General features: G+C 51.9%; 2 protein-coding genes across 3 annotated transcripts in view; both read right to left on the bottom strand.

Annotated features, from left to right (window-relative positions):
* SMARCB1 (SWI/SNF related, matrix associated, actin dependent regulator of chromatin, subfamily b, member 1) overlaps positions 1-8,129 on the bottom strand; it is a 36,106-nt gene extending 27,977 nt beyond the window's left edge. The window contains exons 1-3 of one of the 2 annotated variants that reach the window (XM_066259995.1): positions 7,458-8,129; positions 2,702-2,840; positions 951-1,080 (exon numbers count right to left, since the gene is read on the bottom strand). In XM_066259995.1, the coding sequence (XP_066116092.1) occupies positions 951-1,080; positions 2,702-2,840; positions 7,458-7,550 (362 nt within the window). In that variant the 5' untranslated portion in view covers positions 7,551-8,129. The remainder of the gene's footprint in view (positions 1-950; positions 1,081-2,701; positions 2,841-7,457) is intronic. The other variant, XM_066259997.1, reaches the window with a different exon arrangement.
* An 805-nt stretch (positions 8,130-8,934) lies between these two features.
* Positions 8,935-19,381, bottom strand: MMP11 (matrix metallopeptidase 11). Its single transcript, XM_066259986.1, has 8 exons — positions 19,236-19,381; positions 13,635-13,864; positions 12,616-12,759; positions 12,404-12,537; positions 12,015-12,256; positions 11,678-11,894; positions 10,719-10,976; positions 8,935-9,771 (listed from the first exon to the last, which is right to left on the bottom strand). Exons 1-8 carry the CDS (start codon positions 19,347-19,349, stop codon positions 9,638-9,640), a joined length of 1,473 nt encoding a protein of 490 aa, XP_066116083.1. The 5' UTR covers positions 19,350-19,381; the 3' UTR covers positions 8,935-9,637.
* Positions 19,382-23,536: the final 4,155 nt, after the last annotated feature.

The raw sequence follows: 23,536 nt of genomic DNA, 5'->3' as shown, positions 1-23,536 counted from the left end.
GTTTTCTTGAGAACTGAAAGCTTAAGGTAGGTATCATGCACGTCTCACACATGTAAACCATGTTTTTGGCTGCTGCAGAGTCTACTTCATTACAATATATAGGGTTACACTAGTTCATTCCAATGAGTGCACCTTTGCTCATTCAGCCTCTCCCTAAGACTGAACACTCAAGTGACTCCATATTTCCCATTATTATCCATAATGCTCCCAAGGGCATCTCTGTATAGATAATGGTTTTTGTTGGTGTGGTTGTTCTTTTAAGGTATTTTTCTGGGAAAAATTCTGAGGGGTGAAATGAATAGGCCAGAAAAGAAAACAGTGTTTGATGTCATACAGCTTTACAAAAAGATCATGCCCACACACAAGCCATCACAGCTTCCATGAGTGTACCTCTGTCACATCTTCCTCAATTCTTTATGTTGCTTTTTAACTTTTTTTACTTTGAATTTTTAAAATTACACACAAGGACAGACATCATTACTTGTTTGTACTCTCAGTGGGGACCACCCTTTACCTATTTATCTATTGGGGTATGCAAGTTTTCCTTGTCAATCTGAATGAACAAACTCTCTACAACATAACTTTCCAGTTACTTGCCTATTTGTTTGTTCCTATAAACGCTCTTTCAAAGGTTCTAAATGTATACATTCAAATCTATTATTTGTTTCTTTTATGACTTTATCTGGGCCACCAATTTTCTGACAAATTAGTCCCACTTTCATAGAATTCTTAACCACTCTCCAGAATCCAAGCCTTGGCTGAAGTGTCTTAGAAATGCCAAAGATACAAAAGAAACTTAAAAGCCCAGCTGGGATGATTTGTAAGCACAGTCGGTAAAGTGCTGAAAAGTATTTCAGTTTCACTTAACCCCAACCAGTTCTGGAGTATGAGAAAAATGCCCACAGGTGTCTTGTGGTGTACAAGAGTACACCTGGCCAGGACTGCATTACCTGAGGTAGGTGGGGGGCTCTGTACTGATGGACACGGCCTTGTACTTCTCATCATTGCCATCCAGAATCTCTTCCACTTCTGAGGCTTTTAACAGAGTCACGCTGGTGGCCAGGGTCGTGTATCCATGATCTGTAACCAGAGACAGAGCTATGTCACCCTGCTGTGGGGCAGCAAGGAGCAGTAGCCAGTAGATGCAGCACATCAAGGTCCTCACATGCAGGAGGTGAGAAAAGCGGGTGTCAACCTTACTACTGCTGAATGCTGGCCTCTTCCAAAAGGGCAATCTGGACTGAGCGCTTTGTTTAGAGGCCCTACTGGGTAAACACTCTCTGAGGATTTCCTTGGACTAATTTGTCCTAGGAGCACTGGTTCGAGGCACAAAGGAAGTGCACAGGGCAGTGGCAGCAGGTACAGCACAGCGCAGCCAACATGGGCTCTCAGGAGAAAGGAAGGTTCCAGAGTAATACCACCAGTGGGAAGAGGTCGGACACCACTGTAATCCACAACATGAAGCAAAGTGGAGAGATGGAATGAAGGATGAAAAGCACTTTTCTTTTAAAACAAGAGCCCAGAGTTGAAAAGAGCTGCTTCACACCCAACCTGAACTCCTACGCCAGTCAACACTGCCTGGGAAGCAGGACAGATTCTAGGTAACTCAATTCATAGTTCTTCAAGGGAACCTCGGTCCAGCCTGGTTTCTCCTGGAGAAATAGCCAGTTACAGGGTAGATGTCTCCAAAGCACAAAGTGTAAGAGTCACAAAACTTCCTCTGAGACTTGTGGAGGGGAAAGCAAAGCTGGGAACTCACTGCATTAGTGACTGGTGCCCCACTGTGGGGTGGAGGGAGGACAAAAAGGAGACTTTAAATTGAGTGAGTGGAAATGTTATAGCAGCAGATAAAAAAGAAGCTCTGGCTCCTGCATTAAAAGAATCACTACTTTGCCCACAGTGGACAAGACCACAGCAGCACCTACAGACACTACCAAACAGGACAGACTGCAAAGCTCTCTCTTGCTTTCTCTCTCTTTCACTCACACTCACACACACACACACACACACACGCAGCTCTCTATAAGATGCCATAGCCAAGTGGGAAGCAGTTTCACCATCTGCTAAACATTGTGCTGTGTCTAAACTCAAAGGGACCATGAGACTTTCCTGATAGATCTGAAGAGCATCCTTTTGCCCTGCAGAGCTGCCATGGCTGAAGCACACTAGTGTCTCTATTTGTCATTAGTGTGGGGCGGCTCACCTAGCAAGCCCCGGGCACATGTCAGGCACAAGCAGGGACATGCACATGAGCTCTAGCACACTAACTGCCAGAATAGAGTGCTATGGGATGGATGTGCTTTGGGAAGCTAAGCGGTGAAAGCCCCAGAGGGGAGTGGGAGTGATGGTCACCACCCGCCTGAGGGCTGCATGAGGGTGACTATGGCAATATGCCACGGCAGATGGCAGAGCATCACAGCATTCCTAAAACGTTTTGAGACCAACATGTCTTCACAGCACCCATTACTGTCCCATCCCTACCCCCCACCCCAGCCCCATTAAAAATACCGGATAAAGGACCACCACTGACTCCTGAGTACCACTTTCCTGCCTGAGCTGCATATGTGCCCCGCCCCTAGGAAGTTCCCTATCACACTAAGGTCAGGGCTGCAGTGAAGACACTCTGGAGTGAAAACGTTTTATCTTCATGACATAAGCGAGTGGTTTTGAAACAGGTTTACAAACCCTCGTGAAGACGCACCCTTAGTGTTAGGTTTTGTTTTTTTACCATGTGACGATGCAACTATTTTCTTCCTCTCTTCCACAGTGGCTAGTCGCCTCCAGAGTGAGGGATATCTCTTGTACAGAGAACCTCGGAACATACGGAGGTAGTTTCCCACCTATGAGTAAAGCAAGAAGGCTCATTATGAGGGTCGCATCTCCACACAGAGTGGAGGATCCTGGCTCAGAAGCTCCGTCGGATCAAGTGATGGACAAACAGGCCCTATGTTGGCCATCAGGAATCAGGCTTTCAGCAGCAATAAAAACACATTCTGCTGACATCAAGGGTTCAACTGCAGTGCACATCTGGCCCACATCTGCTCCTCCAGGAGAGGACAATAGCATCTACATCCTGACGACAGGACCAAAGCTCACGAGGCATTCCCCCAGAGCTCACCAAGAAGCCCCTGGAGCCCACAGAGAAGCTTGCAATGATTTTGATTTTGGACTAAGGATCTCTAGCACGTTCCAGAAACATAAAGCCTCTTTGACTTTCTTTTATCTTAAGAACAAGACTTTGATATTTTTACGATGTAATAAATACCAAAAAGGTCTCTTAATTTTAGACAGATGCAGTATAATTTCCCCCATGACCCCTGTTACTTTGTTTAGTAACAAAACTCAAACCAGGACTACCAAAGGAATTTTCCAATGAGTTTAAAAAGCACTTATTGGCAATCACCAGATTGCTATATAAATCACTGCTTCCCCAAACAATAGCTTCAGATTGTTTGTACCAAATATTCACAGTATGACTTACTTTATGGAAAGAAAAAAAAAAAACTAGTCCTAAGTTTTTATAAAGAAATTCCATTGTCTCACTGACTTTCCCAAAATGATCACTTGAATTACATGGCAGGAGATGGCCAGTGGACTGTGTGCCAGGTGCCAGCACTACCTGTGACCAGGAACCACATTCCCTTTCTGGGTCTCCTAACTTATCTGTCAGATGTTCAGCAACTCTGTACCCCACCATGAACAACTTCTATTATTTCCCACTTACCTACCCATCACAGTACATTCATTAAATGAATATGTTTCTCCATTTTCCATGAATTAAAGATTTCTTTCTTTCTCTCTCTCTCTCTCTTTTTTTTTTTTTTTTTTTGACAGAAGCAGAGAGAGAGTCAGAGAGAGGGACAGACAGGAAGGGAGAGAGATGAGAAGCATCAATACTTTGTTGTGGCACCTTACTTGTTCACTGATTGCTTTCTCATATGTGAGCCCCCCTTGACGGGGGGCTACAGCAGAGCAAGTGACCCCTTGCTCAAGCCAGAGACTTGGGCTCAAGCCAGTGACCTTGGGCTCCAAGCCAGCAACCATGGGGTCATATCTATGATCCCACGCTCAAACCAGCAACCCCGCACTCAAGCTGGTGAGCCTGTGCTCTAGCCGGATAAGCCCATGCTCAAGGCAGCAACCTCGGCGTTTTGAACCTGGGTCCTCTGAATCCCAGTACAATGCTCTATTCACTGTGTCATTGCCAGGTCAGGCTGAATCAAAGATTTATTTGATAAACAATCAGAGCTGCTGAATTGCGTGCGAGTAGATAGCCACAGCATATCATTCATGCACCACACAGTTATTCGGCTGAAGTGTCATTACCATCCAAGGGTAAATGTAGTTTCCATTAGGTTTTTGAAAAGACACTGACGATAACTCCATTCACTACCATCTTGCAGATCCTGCGGAGCTGCAGGACCTAGACCCTTACTAAGGCCCCTTCAGAACATAGGAGACCAGGATTGCTTTTCTTGGTTTTCCCTGAATCAACTTTTGTCTGCTCCAGCCCTGGTTTTCCAAATGTAAAATAAGTATATGGACTTGGGTCCGACCTGTGGTGGCGCAGTGGATAAAGCATCAATCCTAGAACACTGAGGTTGCTAGTTCAAAACCCTGGGCTTGCCTAGCCAAGCCACATATGGGAGTTGATGCTTCCTGCTCCCCACCCTTCTCTTTTTCTGTCTCTCTGTTCTCTCTAAAATGAATAGTCTTTAAAAACAATGGACTTGGGGATTTCCCAGAGTCCTCCCAGGTCTGTGACTCTGACTGGGAGAATACAACTACCTGCAGATGGCAGAACAGTGACACAAACCACAACTGTAGATACCATCCCAAGACTGCTCCATGGATGTGTCACGGTAGTGTTGAGCGTGATGCTATGGTTGGCCCACCTTTCTGAATATGGTGCCTGTTTCCCAAGCGGAAGAGGCCTGGGGGACACCCATTCAATGCTGTCACAGGAGCTACAGAATATCAACAGACAGCATTCTGATCCCAAACCTTTCCCAGACCTCGAGCCAGGCCCCAGAAAGCAAACTGTCTCTCCCTTCTCCCATCTGGGTCTCTATTGACTGGGTCTCAGGACAATGTTCTCACTCAACAGGATTGAAAGAGAAGACTGTAATTAACTTTCTAGAAACTAAAATGTACTATGGAGAAAATCTTAGGGGCCATCTAGTCTAAGCATCTCATATGCATGAGAAAAGTGACACAGAGTCGGAACAGAGCTGGGACTAGGCCTCCTGATGTTCTTCCCACCTGGCTACAAGCTTCTTCTCAATTTGCTCTATCTAATAAATGAGAGCTTGCTTTTCAAAAATACCACCCACTTAGAGTCAAGGTCAAACTGATTGCTTTTCCTGTCCATTAGATCAGGTAGAGGTTTCTTTAAACAACCTGCCCATTATCACATACTGAAACTCCTCAACTGCCTTTTATATTCTGCACTTACTGGCTCCAGTTCCCTAGCTCAGCTATCTTTGAAGAGCAGTACTTATATGATAATGTGAAAAATTTATTGCATCCTGACCTTTTTGTTTTATAAAAATTGGTGGAAAATGGTAACACTAAAATTCTGATGCAGGCCCTGGCCGGTTGGCTCAGCGGTAGAGTGTCGGCCTGGCGTGCGGGGGACCCAGGTTCGATTCCCGGCCAGGGCACATAGGAGAGGCGCCCATTTGCTTCTCCACCTCCCCCCCCTCCTTCCTCTCTTTCTCTCTCTTCCTTTCCCGCAGCCAAGGCTCCACTGGAGCAAAGATAGCCCGGGCGCTGGGGATGGCTCCTTGGCCTCTGCCCCAGGCGCTAGAGTGGCTCTGGTCGCGGCAGAGCATCGCCCCCTGGTGGGCAGAGCGTTGCCCATGGTGGGCGTGCCGGGTGGATCCCGGTCGGGCGCATGCGGGAGTCTGTCTGTCTCTCCCCGTTTCTAGCTGCAGAGAAAAAAAAAAAATTCTGATGCAGGCAACACTGGTATAATAATTCGATACGGCCTGACCTGTGGTGGCACAGTGGATAAAGCCGTCGACCTGGAAATGCTGAGGTCGCCGGTTTGAAACCCTGGGCTTGCCTGGTCAAGGCACATATGGGAGTTGATGCTTCCTGCTCCTCCCCCTTCTCTCTCTCTCTCTCCCTTTCTCTCTCCTCTCTAATATAAATAAATAAAATTAGAAAAAAATGTTCTTTAATAATTCGATACAGCTGGGATAAGTCAAGAGTCACAGGTGTCCTAAAAGCCTCAGTGTGACCATCATGAGCCTTAATTCATGTTCAACTGTAAAGAGAAACAACAAAAATTGTAGAAACAGGAATGAAATTTTGGCGTCTGAAGAGGCAACCCTTGGCATTTTGTAACTGCTTTAGTTCTCCAAGATTAGCACTCACCTCATTACATGAGAGACTGCTTGGTATATGCACATCTGAATTGTATAGCCATGACTTGGGGGAAAAAAAAATGAACATACACTATCTGGGGACTGCCTTTAAATGACAAAAGGCTATTTTTGAAGTAATCTGGAAAAAATTAATATACTCAGTACAAACTACCACAGAAGGACGAATTGTAGAGTTTCCCTTATATCAATGGTCCAGCTGATTCAACAAAATGCTGTTACTTTTAGTAAGGATTAAAGATTTTAGGATATTTCTCCCCTGTAGTAACTGAGTCAGTTCAAGATACACAAAATGTCAATTACTTCTGACTTGCTGATAAACTGAGCTCAGGGCCTGGGGCCTTACCCACCCAAAGGAAATAGGATGTCCTTATCAATCCAAAAGCAAGTGTCCTCCTCCCAACCTATTTCCTCCCTGGTAAACAAAGTTCAAAACTGCCTTGGCCAGATAGTTCAGTTGGTTAGAGCATCTTCCCGAAGCGCGAGGTTGCCGGTTGCATCCCTGGTCCGGGTACATACAGAAGCAGATCAATGTTCCTGTTTCTCTCTCCTTTCCTCTCTTTCTAAAATCAATACAATAAACATTAAAAAAAAAAAAGGTCAGAACACCTCCCTGTCCACATCAAAGGCAACGAACACATGGTAATGAGCCCTCAGTAAGCCCAGTCTTTACAACCTGCCATTTCAGGATCCAAGACAAAGCAATGGGTGGTGGTGGGGGGGGGGGTACTTGTGAGATTTCCAACATCTATCCCCAAGAGTCGCAGGGGCTAACTGAAACATCCAGTTTCTTTGCGTATGCCTAGGGTTGGAGCAACTCAGAGCGGAACCAATGGGCCCTGGGGGAGCCCTAGCTTTGGAAGCAGGGTGTGTCCCCAGCCACTACCAAATGGGTAAGTAAACCCTGAATCTCAGGGTACGCCGACGAGGCCCCGCCCACTAGGCCCCGCCCACACGCGCGTGCTCGCGCACCAGGCCGCCGCGATGAATGGAGACGCGCGTTCCGGCGCGCAGACCCGCCCTGAGGCTCCGCGGGGCCTGGAAGGGCGAGGACGCGCTGCGCGGTACCTCAGAGCCGATCATGTAGAACTCGCCGTCATCCTCCAGCTGGAACTTGACGGGCTTCTGCCCGAAGGTCTTGCTCAGCGCCATCATCATCATTGCGGCGGTGGAAATGGGCGGCAAAGGCCGGGATGCGAGGGATCGGGAGGGCTGAGGCGGGCCCGGGGAGTGCCGAGTCGAAGGGAGCTAAGCCGAGAGGCAAAGGGCGGGCCAAGCAGGATACTCGCGCCGCCGCCGCCGCCGCCACCGCCGGGCTCCAGAACCGCCGCAGTAGACGATGAGCAGGCCTCCCTTAGTGCGCATGCGCAGGCGTTGACGCTGGCGCGCGCGCTACCGCTGCTCAAACAAAAGGCCGGGGCGCGTCCCCGTGGGTCTCTTAAAGGAACCTAGACCCGTATTTTTTACAGACTGCTTCCCAAATCGAGGTACCGAGGAAAATTCGCAGAGATGGAAATAGCAACCGAGGCCCGAACTCAGGCGGTAGCTTACCCAGAGTCACAGCTGGGACTGGAACTCTACCCAGTAGAGGAGAAAGGAAGTAAGGCCTGAAGTATAGGAGGAGGCCCGAAGAATCTGTGCCTCAGTTTCCCGACCTGGAAAACAGTACAGCTGAACAGATAAATGGGCTCCTAGGAACAGATGTCCCAGTTCCAAGCCCACAATGGTTTCTGCGGCTATAGAATGGCCAGAATGACAACACTAGTGATGTTGGCATGGGCAAAGTCTCTCTGGCTTGGCAGGATTCCAAGGCCCAGGTGGTATTTGGTTTGGCTTGTGCATTACACGAGCATTGGAGGGGAGGGAACCTTCTCCATTCTTTCCTTAACTTTGTGCTTTGTTCTGTACAACAAGCTGAGCCCTGCAGTGGAGCTAGACAGCCCTGCCCTGTGGCACTTATAGCTGTGTTTGGGGATTGACATTAATGAAAGCATCAAAGCATCAGTGTATCCAGTTGGACAATACAGTAGGTCAAAAATGGCCCAACGCTGATAATTTCATATGGTTCAATCTAACAAAAATTGTAGCTGTGATAGGTGTTACTATGAAGGAGTTACATGTGGGGCTAGCTGGCTGTCAAGCAAGGAGGCACTCCAGTTAGGAAGAGTCGCTGGTGTAACCATGAGTTTGTTCTGTGTCTTGACAATAGTGAGATAGGGGCTGAGGTGTGGTAAGATCAGATAAAGTGACCACCACTTGGTGGAGGATGATCTAAGAGGCAAGGTGAGAAGCAGGGAACAAATTTTGAAGCCTCTACAGGTGTCCAGTGAGATAAGATGGAGGAATGGAACAAGAAGGGCCCTAAACATTGCACCCAAAGACCATAGGCTTGAGAGTGGAGTGGGCTGCCACCCTGGCTCCCATGGCAGAGCAGGTCCCAAGCCAGGCCTCCCACCTCCCTGGTCCAGCTCTTTCCCTATCCTTGCCTCCCAGTCACAGAGAAACCCCAGTCAGGCAGGTAGAAAATGACCATGACCATGTTTAATGACAGTCTTCAGTAAAAAAAAAAAAAAAAAGGTTTTGTACACACATTTACATGCTTTGGAGGGTCTCAGTGCTAGGATGAGGGGGCTGGGGAGAATCCGGTCCATAACTGGATTGAGGTATGTTGGGGCCTCCAGGGCCCTGGGTCTCCAGCAGGAAGCACCCCCACCCCAGCTGACTCTGAACCTTCGGAACTGAATCTTGGGGAACAAATCTCCAGGATCAGTAGCTGGCGGCAGCCAGTTCCAAGCATCTACCCAAAACTGACTTCTCAGGAGAGGGCAGAAGGCCATGGGGCCCCAGGATCGAGTGCCAACACCTGTCAGGAACCGCACAGCAGGGACAGCTCCTCCAAACCTGCTGAGGTCCTTTCATGAGGGACAGGGATAGAGAGCGAGGACAGCCAGGTGTAACTGTGACCTGCACAGGCCAGGTAAAGCAAGCCCAAGACCACCCTCACCCTTAATGCCAAAGCCTCCTTGCCCAGTCTGAGACAGTTGCTGGCAGGTGACCACGACCTGCGTGGTCCTCCCTGCAGTTGTCATGGTGGCAGGACCCCTGACCCAGCCCCCTGAGGAGACACAGGCTCTGTCTTATGCCTGATGCTCATAGCCACAGAGATAGCCACAAAGATGGCCATGGGTCTCTAGGTGATGTCAGTGGCCTGCCAGGAGTCAGGGGTCCTGAGGGCATCCAAGCCATTGTTAGCGGAAAGTGTTGGCAGGTTCTGTACAGCTGAAGAAGTCAGGGCCCACAAGACGGGGAAAGCCCTCCAGGGCCTTCACCTTCACAGGGTCAAACTTCCAGTAGAGGCGGCCACGCAGGAAATAGGCATAACCTGGGGAGAGATGAAGGTCAGGCCTGGGTGAATGGATACTGGGCCTCATATCTGCTGTCAGGCTGTGCCAAGGGATGGGCAACAGGGGGAGGTCCAGGTGGGCAGGCCTTGAACATGGCTGAATTCCTTGAAACCTGCAGGCCCTGCAACACCACCTTTCCCTTAAGGGAGCCTTCTGCCTGTTCAGAGTATGAGCTGAGCTACCATCCAGCCTGAGAGACACTGGGTGCATCAGAGGCCCAAGTTCTACCTGTCAGGAAAGCAGTCCTGCTTCCCTCACAGGCCCTCCCTCCAAATCACTCGACTTCTGTACCCACCAGCCATATACATATGGGCTTGAGTCAAATGAATGAGACAGGCAACCTGCAGCCTTAGCCCAAAGCCACCACAGGATAGCTCTCCAACAGGTCCCACTGTGGGAGAACACAGGAACCAGAGGGTGGGACACGAGAGAGTGCCCTGGACTGTGAGTCTCCAGTCTAGTCCTTGGAGATTACAGGAGGCCAGGTGGCCCAATGATTAGGAGTAGGGATTGCCTAGGTGGTGGTCCTAGCTGCCCACTGTCCACATGAGTGGTCCCAGTTAGGGAACCTCATCACCTGAACCTCTCTTTGTTCTTCTGGAAACTGGGTTCTTAACAGGTGCTACACTTGAGAATTGCATGAGACATTTAGGGAACTTAGTTGCCTGGAGCATTGTCAGTCCTCAGTATACAGTGGTTATTATTAGCAGCTATGACCAAGAGATCTGGACAAGTACTTGCACTTCTGTGGCCCTCAATCTTATCTGCTACACAGGAGTGTAGCATTGCCCTGGCACAAGGAAGGGGCTTGCTGGGGAGGATGCTGGACAAAGGACCTGAGATGGAAAGCTGATGCCCAGCCACCACAGTGTGGAAAATGCAGCTGCTGCAACCACTTCCACCAGCCTCCCTGGCCCCAACACACCATCAGCATCCTGGAAGGCAGCATCGATCTCAGAGGGTACTCCTCGCCAGTCAGTGGCCCGACGGGGCACGGGACTATCCACACGGCGGGTGCTGGGGTGGAAGCGCCAGTAGTCTCCCCCTCGGAAGAAGTAGATCTTGTTCTTCTCAGGGCCCCAGACCAAGGCTGCATGGACCGGGGACTCCAGCAGGCCCAGCTCAGAGAGGGGTGCAGGGCCTAGAACTGGCTTCTCACCATCATACACCCAGTATTGAGCCCCTGTGGAGAGGGGAGACTGCAGTGGAGCTGTGCAACTGCCACACTAGGGCATCATGGACCTCCCCGGCTGCCACCATCACAGACTTTCCATTCCTCACTTTCATTGACCTGCTTGGTAACCCCAGTCCAGGGGAAGTTGGAGCCAGCAGGCATAAGCTGGGGTGGTGCAGGCTCTGGGACATACCACATAAGAAAGGTTATTCTAAGCAGCAGAGAGGCGCCTGGGCTCCCGCTCCTTCCCCTGGCATTTGACTGCTCACCACCCCCTGGGCCTTAGCTCTGTCACAGCAGGTCCTGGCTGGCCTTTGTTTATGAAGTCCCTGCCATCTGGAATGCTCCAGGCTCTTTCCTCTGCCAGTTGAAAGTTAACAGCACAGATTCTAGGGTCACCAGACCTAGGTCTAATCCCTGCTCTGCCTTTTCTAAGCTGCGCCCTCAGTTCAGTCATTTCACTACCTCTGAGCTAGAGGCCAATGCATGGCTCATTGTGTAATACTTTCTATTCTACTCCCACCTTGAAAGCTACCATCTCTGAGAATGTCCCAACTGTGTCCAGAGGAGTAAGCCTTGCTCTCCTTTGGCCTTGAGGATTCAGGGCATGCTCCACCTGCCCATCATATATTTCTGTCTGTTCCTACCCTTGGCCATGACATTCCTGGCTCCTGGAAATCTCCTGAGCATGACCCGCAGCCCCCACTCACCCTGAAAGAACCAGATGTGGCCCTGGGCATCCTCAAAGGCTGCGTCCACGGGGCTGGGAAGTCCCTGCCAGTGGCGAGAGGCCAGCGCAGGGTAGCCAGGCTGCAGCCGGCCCCCACGCAGCCGCCACACAAAGCCTGCCTTGAAGAAGAAGAGCTCGCCACGGATGGTGGATACTGCATCAAAGGAGACCTCACAAGCGTCTGGTGGGGCTTCCGGCTGGGGCAGGAGGGAAGGGAGGGCCGGGAAAGAGCCCACATTGGAGCCATAGAGGCCAGTGGGGTTGGGGGAGCTAGGACAGGGTCTCACCTCCTGTCTTCCCACCCCCCTGTACCTCACCTCCAATGGTGCAATCTCGTTGGTGTCCACCCCAGCCTGGGGGCCTAGGGCTGGAGGCCTGGAGGTAGGAACTGGCCGGGGCCGGCCATATAGGTGCTGGATGCCCCTGCGGTCATCTGGGCTGAGGCTCAGTGGATAGCGAAAGGTGTAGAAAGGGGACATAAGGGCCTTAGCAGCCGTCGTGTGCTGTAACCCGAGCACATGGCCAAATTCGTGGGCTGCCACCTGCAGGAGGTCTGTGCCTGGAAAAGGGAAATAGCCCAGCAATCCCCGAGCCTCCTGCAGCAAGATACCCAAGCTCCAGACCTGAGCTCAGGGACCTTGGCAAGTTCCCATTCTCTCTATGTTCTTCAGTTGCCCTGTCTGGAAAATGGGTCCCCAGCCCATACCCTGGTTGTCCCCAATAGTCCAGGTCTCATCATAGTCGAAGTGGACATCCCCTTCTCGATGGGTCTTCGGGAAGAAGGCATGAGCCAGGATGCCCCCAGGTCCATCAAATGGCAGGTTGTCCCCATGCCAGTACCTGCGGTGGGTGGGGGCAGAGTCAGCAGCAGCTCACAGCTGGGGCTGTTCCTAGAGGGGTGCCAGGCCACTGGTTCACCTGGTGAAGTCGATCATGATGTCAGCGTGGCCCTCATGCACCTCAGTAAAGGTGAGTGGTGTCACCTCACTCCACACCTGTAGGGCCTCTGCCACTGTCTGCCGCACTTGCTCCCGCACCAGCTGCCATGGGAACCGAAGGATCCTGGGGGAGAAAGAGGGGTCTGGACTTCCCTCAGGGCAGGGTCAGCCCCTGATGGCTATTGGGCCAGGAGTTGCCCTTGGATACTCAGTGGGGGTGCATGCACACAAGACACAGGCCAGGTTAGCTTTTGGTGTGGTGTGTAATGCCTCTGCCACATGGGCACATTTTTGTGTGGATTTATGTCCTTAGTTGCACACAGATGTCTATATTTGGGGGAAGAACACAGGACAAGGAGCCCCGAGACCCACCTGTAGACCTGATTATACTGCTCACTTTAGGGAGAACTTGACCCTTTGACCTGTCCCCGTTCAGTTCCCAGTTCCCTCCAGGACATTTCTGCAGCCCCAGCAGTGTCAGCCCCAATGTCATGATACCACAGTGGTCTTCATGTGATTTCTGTCCCAAGTTAAGTCCCTACCTGCATGATATGTATGTTTCAGTTTCCACCTCACTCCCAGGGGTCTCAGGTCACCTGTCCCCCTCACCACTGTTTCCCACCTGCATGAATCCTGAATTATGGTGCTAGATCTGAGCAGTGACATGGTTAATGCCCAGCTCCCCAAGAGATGCCCAGCTCCACCAAGAGGTTGTGGCTGCCACATACACCATGGAGTCCTCAGGCCCTTAGATCCCAATAGAAGCTGCCTATGTCATTGAAAGCTGTGCCCCAGCATGTCTACAGGCATAGGTGTGGAGGGGTGCTCTCTGTGTGTGCATTGAAGTTGGGGTCCAGGGGGGCTGGTCCATGGATGGCTTGGGAGTCAGTGTACACACAGGTCTATCAATCACAGAGATCTAGCTCTGGCATGTGGGAGTGGCAGGCTTATACACAGACACACAGTGATGTAGAGTCTGCTTATGGCTGAGGGCCCTACCTGTAGGTGAGGTCAGTCTTCTCCCAGCGCCCACCTGACAGCACGAACCGCTTTTGTCGGTTGCGGGCACTCAGCCCATCAGGCGGGTCAGGTACACCACAGCGGGGAGGTCTGGGGCCCCCAGCAGGCTGAGGAGACTCCTGTGCAGCAGGGGCAGGTGCTGGGCTGCTTGGAGGAGCTTCATGCCAGCGCTGTGGCCCCCTCCTCACCAGGTGGTGGCGGTGGGTTTCCTGGGCAGGAGAAAGGATGGGGAGGCCTGGTCAGGCCTCTGGTCCTCATGGCCCACAGTTAGAGGTGTGAGCTGTCAACGCCCCCATGCTCAGCCCCAGCCCACTGTGTCACTAGACAAGCAGCGGGCAAGAGAAGGTATGCTCACTGTCACACTGCAGGCTCCTTGGCATGAACTGACTGGTTTCCTGATGACTTGTTACACGGCCTCTTACTGCCTGCCCCTCCCTCCTGGAAGGGCCCAGGGCTGCCTGTCACCTACTCTGACCATTTGGGCTGGTGAGGTCTGAGTGAGGGCACAGAGACTGTACTTCCACACACACCTGGGAATGGACCCTCAGCCAAAGCTTCTGGGGAAAAACCAGGCAGCGCCTCCTACTTCCCCCACTGCACCCCTTTCTTCCCAAGTCCCCTCCCTTCTTCTCCCAAGTCATGTAAATTACTCCTGCCCAGGACACCCACCTCAGACACTCTTCAGTTTGAAGGGGCTGCAGCTCTGCCTCAATTTGCTTACCTGACAAATGGGGATGCTACCTCCCCACAGAGCTGACCTGAGGATGAGCTAATGAAATGCATTTAAAGCCTTTAGCCTGGGGCCAGTACCCAATATGTGTGTTAGGGAACAGACAGTTACCAGCTGCCCATCCCCACCCAAACCTGCCCTGCTAGAGTTCGAGGTGATTCTGACGTGGAGCTCCCACACTCTGCAAGCCCCAGGTCACAGTTCTAGTGCATGAAAAAAAACAGAAACTCAGAGAGGTTGAGAGTCCCTGAGAAGTCATCCAGCAAGGGCATGGCAGGGCCAGGTGAGGACTCTGATGGCCCAGGCTGTAGGCAAAAAGGCCTGGCTGTGGACACTGTGCAAAGCTGGAGGAGAGGAATGGAATGGTGCTGTTTGCTGAGATACTCAGCGCCTGTCTGGTCTGGGCAGCTGTGGCCTCCCCACAGCCATATTTGGGGTAGGAGCCGGGCAACCTAGGCCCCACCCTCAGCCTTGGAGTCAGCCTCAGCCTCTGGCAGTTTTCCCAGGTCGCAGGCCTCTGATCAACATCTCAGCCCTGCGCCCCCAAGATCCTGATTATGGAGCCACCAAGAACTCAAAACCCAGAGCTACCTGGACTCAACCCCCAAGAATATCCTCCTACTATGAATGTGTCTTCTGAACACCTGGAGCTTCTGAACCCCTTGGGGGCTATGGACCTTCTTGGGGTGTGGGGTCCTGAACTGTTTTCCCTTGGTTTGAGCTTGCTTATTGAGTGGTTGGTTACCTGGCACAGCAAGCCTCACTGGGTTGTGGGTTCCACACCAGAGGGCTTAGTGCTATTAAGTACTTATCACTGTAGCAGTTCACCTGTACCTAGGCTAGGACCTTGGCAACAGCTCCACAGACTTGCTCTTAGCCCCTGATGGGACCTCTCACCAACTCTCTACCTTTATCATGCCCATTTCTCAGATGAGGAAATGGAGCCCAAAGAAGTTAAGCAATTTTCCCAGGTAACAGGGGCAGGTGGCAGGTGGCAGGCTGTCTGTGCTCACAGCCCATTTTACCTGCTATCTCTGTTCTGCATTTTGGGCTGGAGTCACCCTTCTCCTGGAGGAGGAACCCAGGATGACCTCACCTCGGTAAAAAAGAGAAGGAATGGGAAACTATTAAGCACCTGCTACTTCCCAGCTACTTTATAGACAGGCTCATTGAACCTGTCCCCTCCTCCCATAAGGTGGGGATGATATATATGCAGGGTCTCACACTGAGCATGTGGACCCCAGGTCTGTGTGATAAACCATGAGGGCCTGCCCCTTCCCCATCCCCTCCCCATACTGCCCCCATTGACCTCCAGGATACAGTTTCCTTCTCCAACCCTGGCAGGGGTATGAGGACCCTCCTTGGGAAGGGCATGGCCATTTCATTTCCTGGCAGTCCCAAACAGCCCAGAGCCCAGCCTGCCAGCTCTATGCCCCTGGGCAGAAATCTTTCCTCTCCTCTGCTCCCAGTGAGGCCTGGAGCAGCCAGCCATGGAAGAAAGATGAGCAATAGACCCACACAGTTTCTTCCTCTCCTGCCCCCACAAGGCACCAAGTCCACCCCCAGAGCCATAGATCCTGGCACTCTCAGCACAGCAGAAGGAGCCACAAACTGAGATTCAGAAGGCCCAGGCCTATGCCATGGCACCCCTGGACAGAGGGATCTTGGATAAGTCACTATCCTCTCTTAGCCTTGATTTCCCCACCTATCAAATCAGGATAACAAACGACAAAATGTCCCCCTCCTGTAATGCCTGCTCCAGCATCTGGCACACAGCCTCTTCTCTGGCCCTACCGCTTGCCCCTGTGAGCCCTCCCATACCACCAAACTCCCTAGAGCTCTCATTATCCACCTGGCATCTAGCTCCCCCAAAGTCTCCAGACTTTACATTTTAAAACATGAGTTGCAGCCAGAAGCGATCCTGTAAATCCAGAGAAGGAAAGCCACTTATATAGGATCTCCCCACAAGCAAAGGCCTCTTGCTCCCTGTCTGTGTTGCGTTCATTGGTCTTGGAGAGAGTGAGCAGAAGGCACTAGAATAGAGGCCTCCAGCTCCAGCTAATGGGATCTTTTCAGGGAAGCCTATCATTTAGTGGCTCTTTGTCTCTGTTTCCTAATTACTAGTATGGAACACATGCTCCTTGCCCCACTGACCTTCCACACTTCATCTTTCTGAGTCCTTCCTGGCCTGGGGCCAGATGGTCTAGCTGTTAGGCACAAGGCAGCTTGCTGATTCCTAAGATGGGTGCGCTGGTCCTCCCAAAGATGCTGGGATTCAGTGAGGTGAGTGGTGGGCACAGACCACACCTGGCTTTATCTACAGCTCTGGGGGTCAGAGAGCGGGCATTTCCCAGATCCCGTAGAGGATAAGGATTTTACCTAGAGTCAGACAGCAAGTAGGACAATAGCTGGTCCTAGACCCAGGGTGTATACTTCCCTATCCAGAGCTCTCCTCGAATCCCCTCAGCTCTTGGCCTATCTCTAAAACCCACATTGCTGAGAAGTGTTTCTTCTTCTGGTGCACTCCCTCCTCCTAGGCCAGTGTCCTCCCTTAGCCCGCCCCGTGTGGTGGGTGTCCAGCTCACTCACCCCATCCTCCTCTGGCGGGCACCAAACCACAGCCTCAGACATCCTCGAGGAATTTCTTGGCTGAGCTAGAAGCTCAAGGTCAGCCCCTGGGACAACTTCCAATCAAGAAAATGGGAGGCACTTGGTAGAGGAGAGATAAAGGAAGACCCCAGACTAGGAGACTGCTGGGTAAAGCCAGACTAGCTGTGCCCCTCTCTGGGCCTCAGTTTTGTATTGGTCCAATAAGGATCATTAGCCTGACCTGTGGTGGCTCAGTGGATAAAGCGTTGACCTGGAACGCTGAGGTCGCCAGTTCAAAACCTTGGGCTTGCCCAGTCAAGGCATATATGGGAGTTGATGCTTCCTGCTCCTCCCCCCCTCTCCCCCCTTCTCTAAAATGAATAAATAAAATCTTTAAAAAAAAAAAAAAAAAAAGGATCATTAGTCATAGCTATGTCTTTTGCTGTCAGCAGAAGGTGACCCAGACAGGAGGGTACTTTGTTAGGCTGTGAGGAAGACAGAGGGGCATCATCACACCACTCTATTAGGCATCAAGCCACTCTGAGGCTCAGGGAGGCCAAGCAGCCTGATCAAGTCACACCACCAGTCGGCAGGCAGGTCCATCTTCTTCCTGACTCTGTGGCCTAATCTTCCCCTTCCTTCCCCTCCCCTGCTGGTCCCAGGGGCTGCGGGGCTTTCATCAACCCTGAAAGCTGCTGAACTGGGATGGATAAATATTTACAGAGCTTTCCTGGCCCTGCCAACCGCAGTCTGGGGATAAACATATCAGAGGCGACCCCAAATGCTCTCTGCATATCTGCAGAGTGACAGACAACAGCCCAGCTCAGACCGGGCCCCAACTGACCCTGCACAAGCATCAAAGTGGCAGCTACAGGTGACGGAATGTCTCCAGTGTGCCTGGCTGTACCTCTCTCCTCGAATTACCTCATTCAATCCTCAATGCCCATCAGCAGGCACTGTTGTCTCCCACCCACTTCTGACAAGACTGAGAAGGGAAGGTTCTGAGGCACAAGAGGGCTCACCTAAGGTCACATAGTTCAAACCCAGATTTCTCCAATTTCTGAACCCGTGGGCTCAACTTCTAACCACAGTGATATCAGACTGCCCCAAAATCTAGGGGACTGGGAGGAGCTGGGGAAGAAGAAAGGCTTCCAGACCTAGGTGCTGCCACACACTCTACACAACTCATCCTATCTCCTCCTGCTCCCACACCCAGTGAGGGCAAGGCTGGCCAGGGCACAGCTGGGCTTGCTGGACAGAGGAGCTCAGCCTGCTCAGACCTCCTTTCTCACCAGACCAGTCTCACACTCCTGCCTATCACATGTCCTAATGGCTCCATCACTGCCTGAGCTGTCTAGATGCCTCAGCTCCCTGTAGGGGTGGGATAGGTTTCCTGGGGCCCATGGGCATGCGGTCACCCAGACTCTGACCTCAGGCCCTGCCTGGCTCCCCTGTGACTGGTCCCTTAAAGCCCCAGCTCAAGGGGAGGGTGCAGCTTTCTGGGCACACGTAAGGCTGTCACACACACCCCATGACAGGTCCTCGTCTTCTCACTCTGCTACTCTCTCACAGGGGTTCTTCTCTTTGGATCACACATTCTTCTCCCTTCCTACCCCCTTGCTCTCTGAGGTTCTTAACTCTCCACCCTTGGCGCCCCGTTCTTTCTCACATTCTCACAGTCATACACAGAGTGTAGCTCCCACGCTCACGCTGTCCTGGCACAGCCTCTTAAACTTGCCACTTGCAGGTGCCTAGGTGGTAGGACCTCCTCTAGGCTCAGACATTTCCCCAAGCACAGCTGCTGCCCTCCCGAACTCTTAATCTTCCAGCCCACTGAACACCTGGAGATGTGCTCACTAAAGGCCACACACCTAGAAGCTGACACCAGCCTGAGACCTGCTCTGCTTTGTCCCTGCGATAGAGGGATCTGTAACCACTCCCCTTGCTACCTCCCTCTGCGCACCCCAGCATCTGCGGCTAGGGCTTAGAGGAGGAGGTCTCCATGCTGAGAGGGGGCGTGTGTCTGGCGCCGCGTCCCGCCTCACCAGCCTGGGCGATCCCCGTGCAGGCTCCACTTGCACACCTCCCGGGACGGGAAGCTCACTATTTATCACGCCCACAGAGACCCAGAAAGCGTTTTGGGTAACGAGCGACTACAGGGCACCCCGGGCGCCCCTGCGGGTCCAGCTCCGCCTCTGGGCCCAGCCCGCGTGCCCGGCACTCCCTAGACGAGGAGCGATCGGCCAGCGGCGGGCACTCACCGGCGGCCGCGGGGCCCGGGCCAGCAGCGGCGGCAGCGAGAGCAGCAGCAGCAGCAGCAACGGGAGCCGGAGAGCGCGCGGTGCCGCGCCGCGGAGCCCAGTGGCCCGAGCCATCCGCCCCAGGGCTGCTGGGCCTGCTGGGCCGCGCCGGGCCACCGCCCCTTATAGCCTCCGCCCCGCCCCCGGCCCGGCCCAGCTCCGCCCCCGCTCCTTTTGTTCTAAACTCTCCCCGCCGTGACGGCGGCCGACAGGATGGGGGAGGTGGATAGGGAACGCCTGGCTGGGTAGGGGTCTGGGGCCCCGAGACCCTGTCCTAACCAGGGGCGGGCCAAACCTGTGGTCTGAGGCCTGGTGCTGGGTAACCCTGGCCAGCTGGTGATGCTCCGGGCCTCAGTTTCCCCAGTGTGCAGTGGGGAGTCTGAGAGAAGTCAGTTTCTCCTCCTGGTCCCTTCCCCCATCTTTGGAAGGCATATCCCCAGCTGTTTCCCTGGTGGCTTGGCCTCTGACTTTCTGTTAGCCCATGACAAGCGGTTGTACCCATGAGCAAGTTTCCTCACTCCTCAGAGCCTTGCCGATTCATCTAGAAGATTGCACTCTATCCCCTGTGAGGAAAGGGATATTAAAATTGTCCCAGGGTAAACAGACATCTGGAAGAGACTGGCCAGCCCCCCAGCTTGGAACAGAATTATAGACAATTTATAAATGGGGAAACTAAGGCCGTATGGGGGAGGAGCCAGGTCAGGCTTTTCCATACCAGCAGGCAATGGAGTAATGAGGAGGTCCTCTAGCTGAGCTGGTCAGCTGGAGGGAGGGTGCTGTCAGAGCACAGTGGGGCTCTGGAGGCCCAGCCTGTCCCTTCATCAGGGACCAAGGGGCCTCGTCAGGGACTTCTGAGTCCTAAAGGAGTGGATGGTTTTCATATGCTGGAAGGGCCCTCCAGTCTCATACATTCCCTGTGATGACCAGGGGCCTTTCCACTTCACCAGGCAATCTGCTTCATCATGGGCAACACTGCTGAGCCAAAAAGCAGGCAGAGGCTCTTGTCTAGGTGGCCAGGATCCTGAATGTTAAAAGGTGAGGCTGTGGACATCCAGGCCTAGGAGGGAGTGAGGCTGGAAGGGAAGAGAGGATAATCAGGCTGATTCAACCTTCCTTCCAGGTCCTAGCTCAGGGAGCTGCCATAGCTTCTCTACTTCTCCAGGAAGGCTCCACAGAGACTCCTAGAGGGCAAAAGAGATGGCCAACAGCTGTGATTTTTTACTACCTAAACTGTTAGCAAGTTTTTGTTTAAAGTGCCTTTTTTTTTTTTTTTTTAATTTTTATTTATTTATTCATCTTACAGAGGAGAGGGAGAGACAGAGAGAGAGAAGGGGGGAGGAGCTGGAAGCATCAACTCCCATATGTGCCTTGACCAGGCAAGCCCAGGGTTTCGAACCGGCGACCTCAGCATTTCCAGGTCGACACTTTATCCACTGTGCAAAGTCAGAGAGAGGGACAGAGAGAGATGAGAAGCATGAATCATCAGTTTTTCATTGCGACACCTTAGTTGTTCACCCACTGTCTTCTCATATGTGCCTTGACCGTGGGGCTACAGCAGACCGAGTAACCCCTTGCTCAAGCCAGCGACCCTGGTCCAAACTGGTGAGCTGTGCTCAAACCAGATGAGCCCGCACTCAAGCTGGTGACCTCGGGGTCTCGAACCTGGGTCCTCCACATCCCAGTCCGACGCTCTATTCACTGCACCACTGCCTGGTCAGGCTTTTTCTTTTTCTTTCTTTCTTTTTTTTTTTTTAGAGGAGGGGAGACAAAGACTCCGGCATGCTCCCTGACCAGGATCCACCTGGCAATCCCCCAACACAGCAGCAATGCTCTGCCCATCTGGGGCCCATTGCTAGGCCTTTTAGCACCTGAGGCAGAAGCTCCATGGAGCCATCCTCAGCACCTGGGCCAATGCATTTGAATTAATCAAGCCATGGCTGCAGGAGATGAAGAGAGAGAGAGAAGGGGAGCAGGAGGAGTGGAAAAGCAGATGGGTGTTTCTCCTGTGTGCCCTGACCAGGAATTGAATCCAGGAGAGTCATATGCCAAGCTGACGCTCTACCACTGAGCCAACCTGCTAGGGCCTAAAGTGACTCACTTTTAAAAATTGAAATGCCTACTTCAGCCTCATTCTTAGCAATATTGGTCAAGAAGCCATGAATTTGATGAGCTTATTATACATTTTTTTTCTGATATACATGAAACACATAATTATTTCCATAAAAAATGTTCATTTAAAGGAAGGTCATTGAGCTAAAGCCTGCCAGGCTTACACGCCTCTGCTGTGAGGAAACAGGGACACTGGAAGGTGGGCTTCCCCCTCGCTCCTCTAAGGGAGGGTTCAGTCTCTTCCAGCCCTGCTCCAACCACCTATGACCTAACCTTGCCCAGAAAGCTGGGGTTTGCCACTGAAGGCTGAAGGTGCCCAGGGCCGTCGGCCCCATCTACGACACTGTGGACGAGCCTAGGGTATTTCTTCCAAGAAGCAGGTAAACTGATCTCATTTGCACAAGGGCCACTTAACTATGTTTTGCCTGAATAGTCAGGTTTTTTATTCTTCCCTCAAAGATCTCTGTTGTGGGTGTTGATAGTCCTATTTTCTGCTGCTTTGCTTAATATATAGTGTTTCCTTTATCCCTCCTACCTCAATGCCCCACTCATATTTCAGGCTGAGACCTACTCTTAATTTAGAGCTCTCTTTCCTCCTTATGCCAACTTGTATTATGAATTTACCTTTGCCACCCAGCTTAGTGTATCCCAAGGTTCTCTTTACCAGGCCACAGTCACAGAGCTCCAGGGAAAAGCAACCTGGTCTCAACTCTCCAGGCAGAGGAGAACAGAAGCTCCAATATCCACGCATGCTGCAAATGGTTTTTTCCAGTCTGCCTGAATCATTACCAGCTAGAAGCAGCGGTCATTGGGACTTGGACATGAGCTGCAAAGTATAGAATGGTGACAACAATTCCAGTGCCATGCGGACTTTTCCTGTGGGGAACTTTCCTGGACTCCTGCTCCCTGTGGCGGCTCCTAACAGACTGAACTGTGGTTGGGTTGCATTTTTCGGGGATTTGGCATGGTGATGGGGCCAACTTGGACTTGGGGAACATGTTAAGGACACTACTCATTCATGGATTCTTGCTGTATTGGCCAAGAGTTTGCTTAAAGGCTGTTAATCACTGTAAAAAAAAGTAGAGGACTGGATAAAGAAGACGGGGCACATATACACCATGGTATATTATTCAGCTAGGAGAAAGGGTGACATCGGATCACTTATAGCGGAATGGTGGAGTCTTGGTAGCATTGTGCGGGGTGAAATGGGTGAATCAGAAAAAAAACAGGAACTGCAGGATTCCATACATTGGTGGGACATAAAAGCGAGACTAAGAGGCATGAACAGGAGTGTGCTGGCTATGGGGGGTGGGGGGAGGGAAGGAGGGAGAGGGGAGGGGGAGGGGTACAGAGAGAACTGGATGGAGGGTGGCGGAGGACGATCTCTCTTCGGGTGATGGGTATGCAACAGAACTAAATAACAAGATAACCTGGAAATGTTTTCTTTGAATGTATGTACCCTGATTTATTGATGTCACCCCATTAAAATAAAAATTTATTTATAAAAAAAAATGTCCATTTAGTGGTCTTGAGGCCCCCAGGGATATATGGCCGTGCTTTGGGGAACCTGCAGTTCACCAGTCCATGGGGGCCAAAGTAACAGCCACTTGAAGTACAGGCTGAGGATGGAGGGCCATGGTTACAAGCTAACCGTGCACTCAGCAAGGTTGGCTGGTCACTGAGGGCTTCTTTCAGGAAGAGGTCCCTGATAAGCCTAGAAGGATGGACCAATTTGGCAAATGCCAACAGGTGGGCAGGGACTGCATGAGCAAAGTAGTAGAGGCTGGACCAAACCTGGCATGTCTGTAAGTAGAAAATGACCCACCCCTCACATGCTTGTACCCCATATAGAGGGTACAGGGTGGTCAGGACCACATAGGGGTCAGAGGAGGGTCCTACTTCACAGGCTGGCTAGAGGTAAGAACACAGTAGTGCACATGACTTGAAGGTATATGTGGCCTGGAAGTGCTCTGTACACACATAATTGAGTATGCCAGGCAAGGCCCCTTCCTCCTCCCCTCTCTCCCTTTCTCCCTCCTTTCTCCTCACAGAGGGGCCTCCTTTCCCCACTTGAATCAACGCCCCCTCTCACCCCCTCCCCAATGGCTCTGGGTGATTTCATCTTCCACAGAATCCTTGTGCCACCGGGGCTC

The sequence above is a fragment of the Saccopteryx bilineata genome, chromosome 2, assembly GCF_036850765.1.
Source record: "Saccopteryx bilineata isolate mSacBil1 chromosome 2, mSacBil1_pri_phased_curated, whole genome shotgun sequence".
In the NCBI taxonomy this organism is placed as follows: Eukaryota; Metazoa; Chordata; class Mammalia; order Chiroptera; family Emballonuridae; genus Saccopteryx; species Saccopteryx bilineata.
Note: the sequence above shows the minus strand (reverse complement) of the source record. Positions and strands in the feature narration are given on the sequence as shown.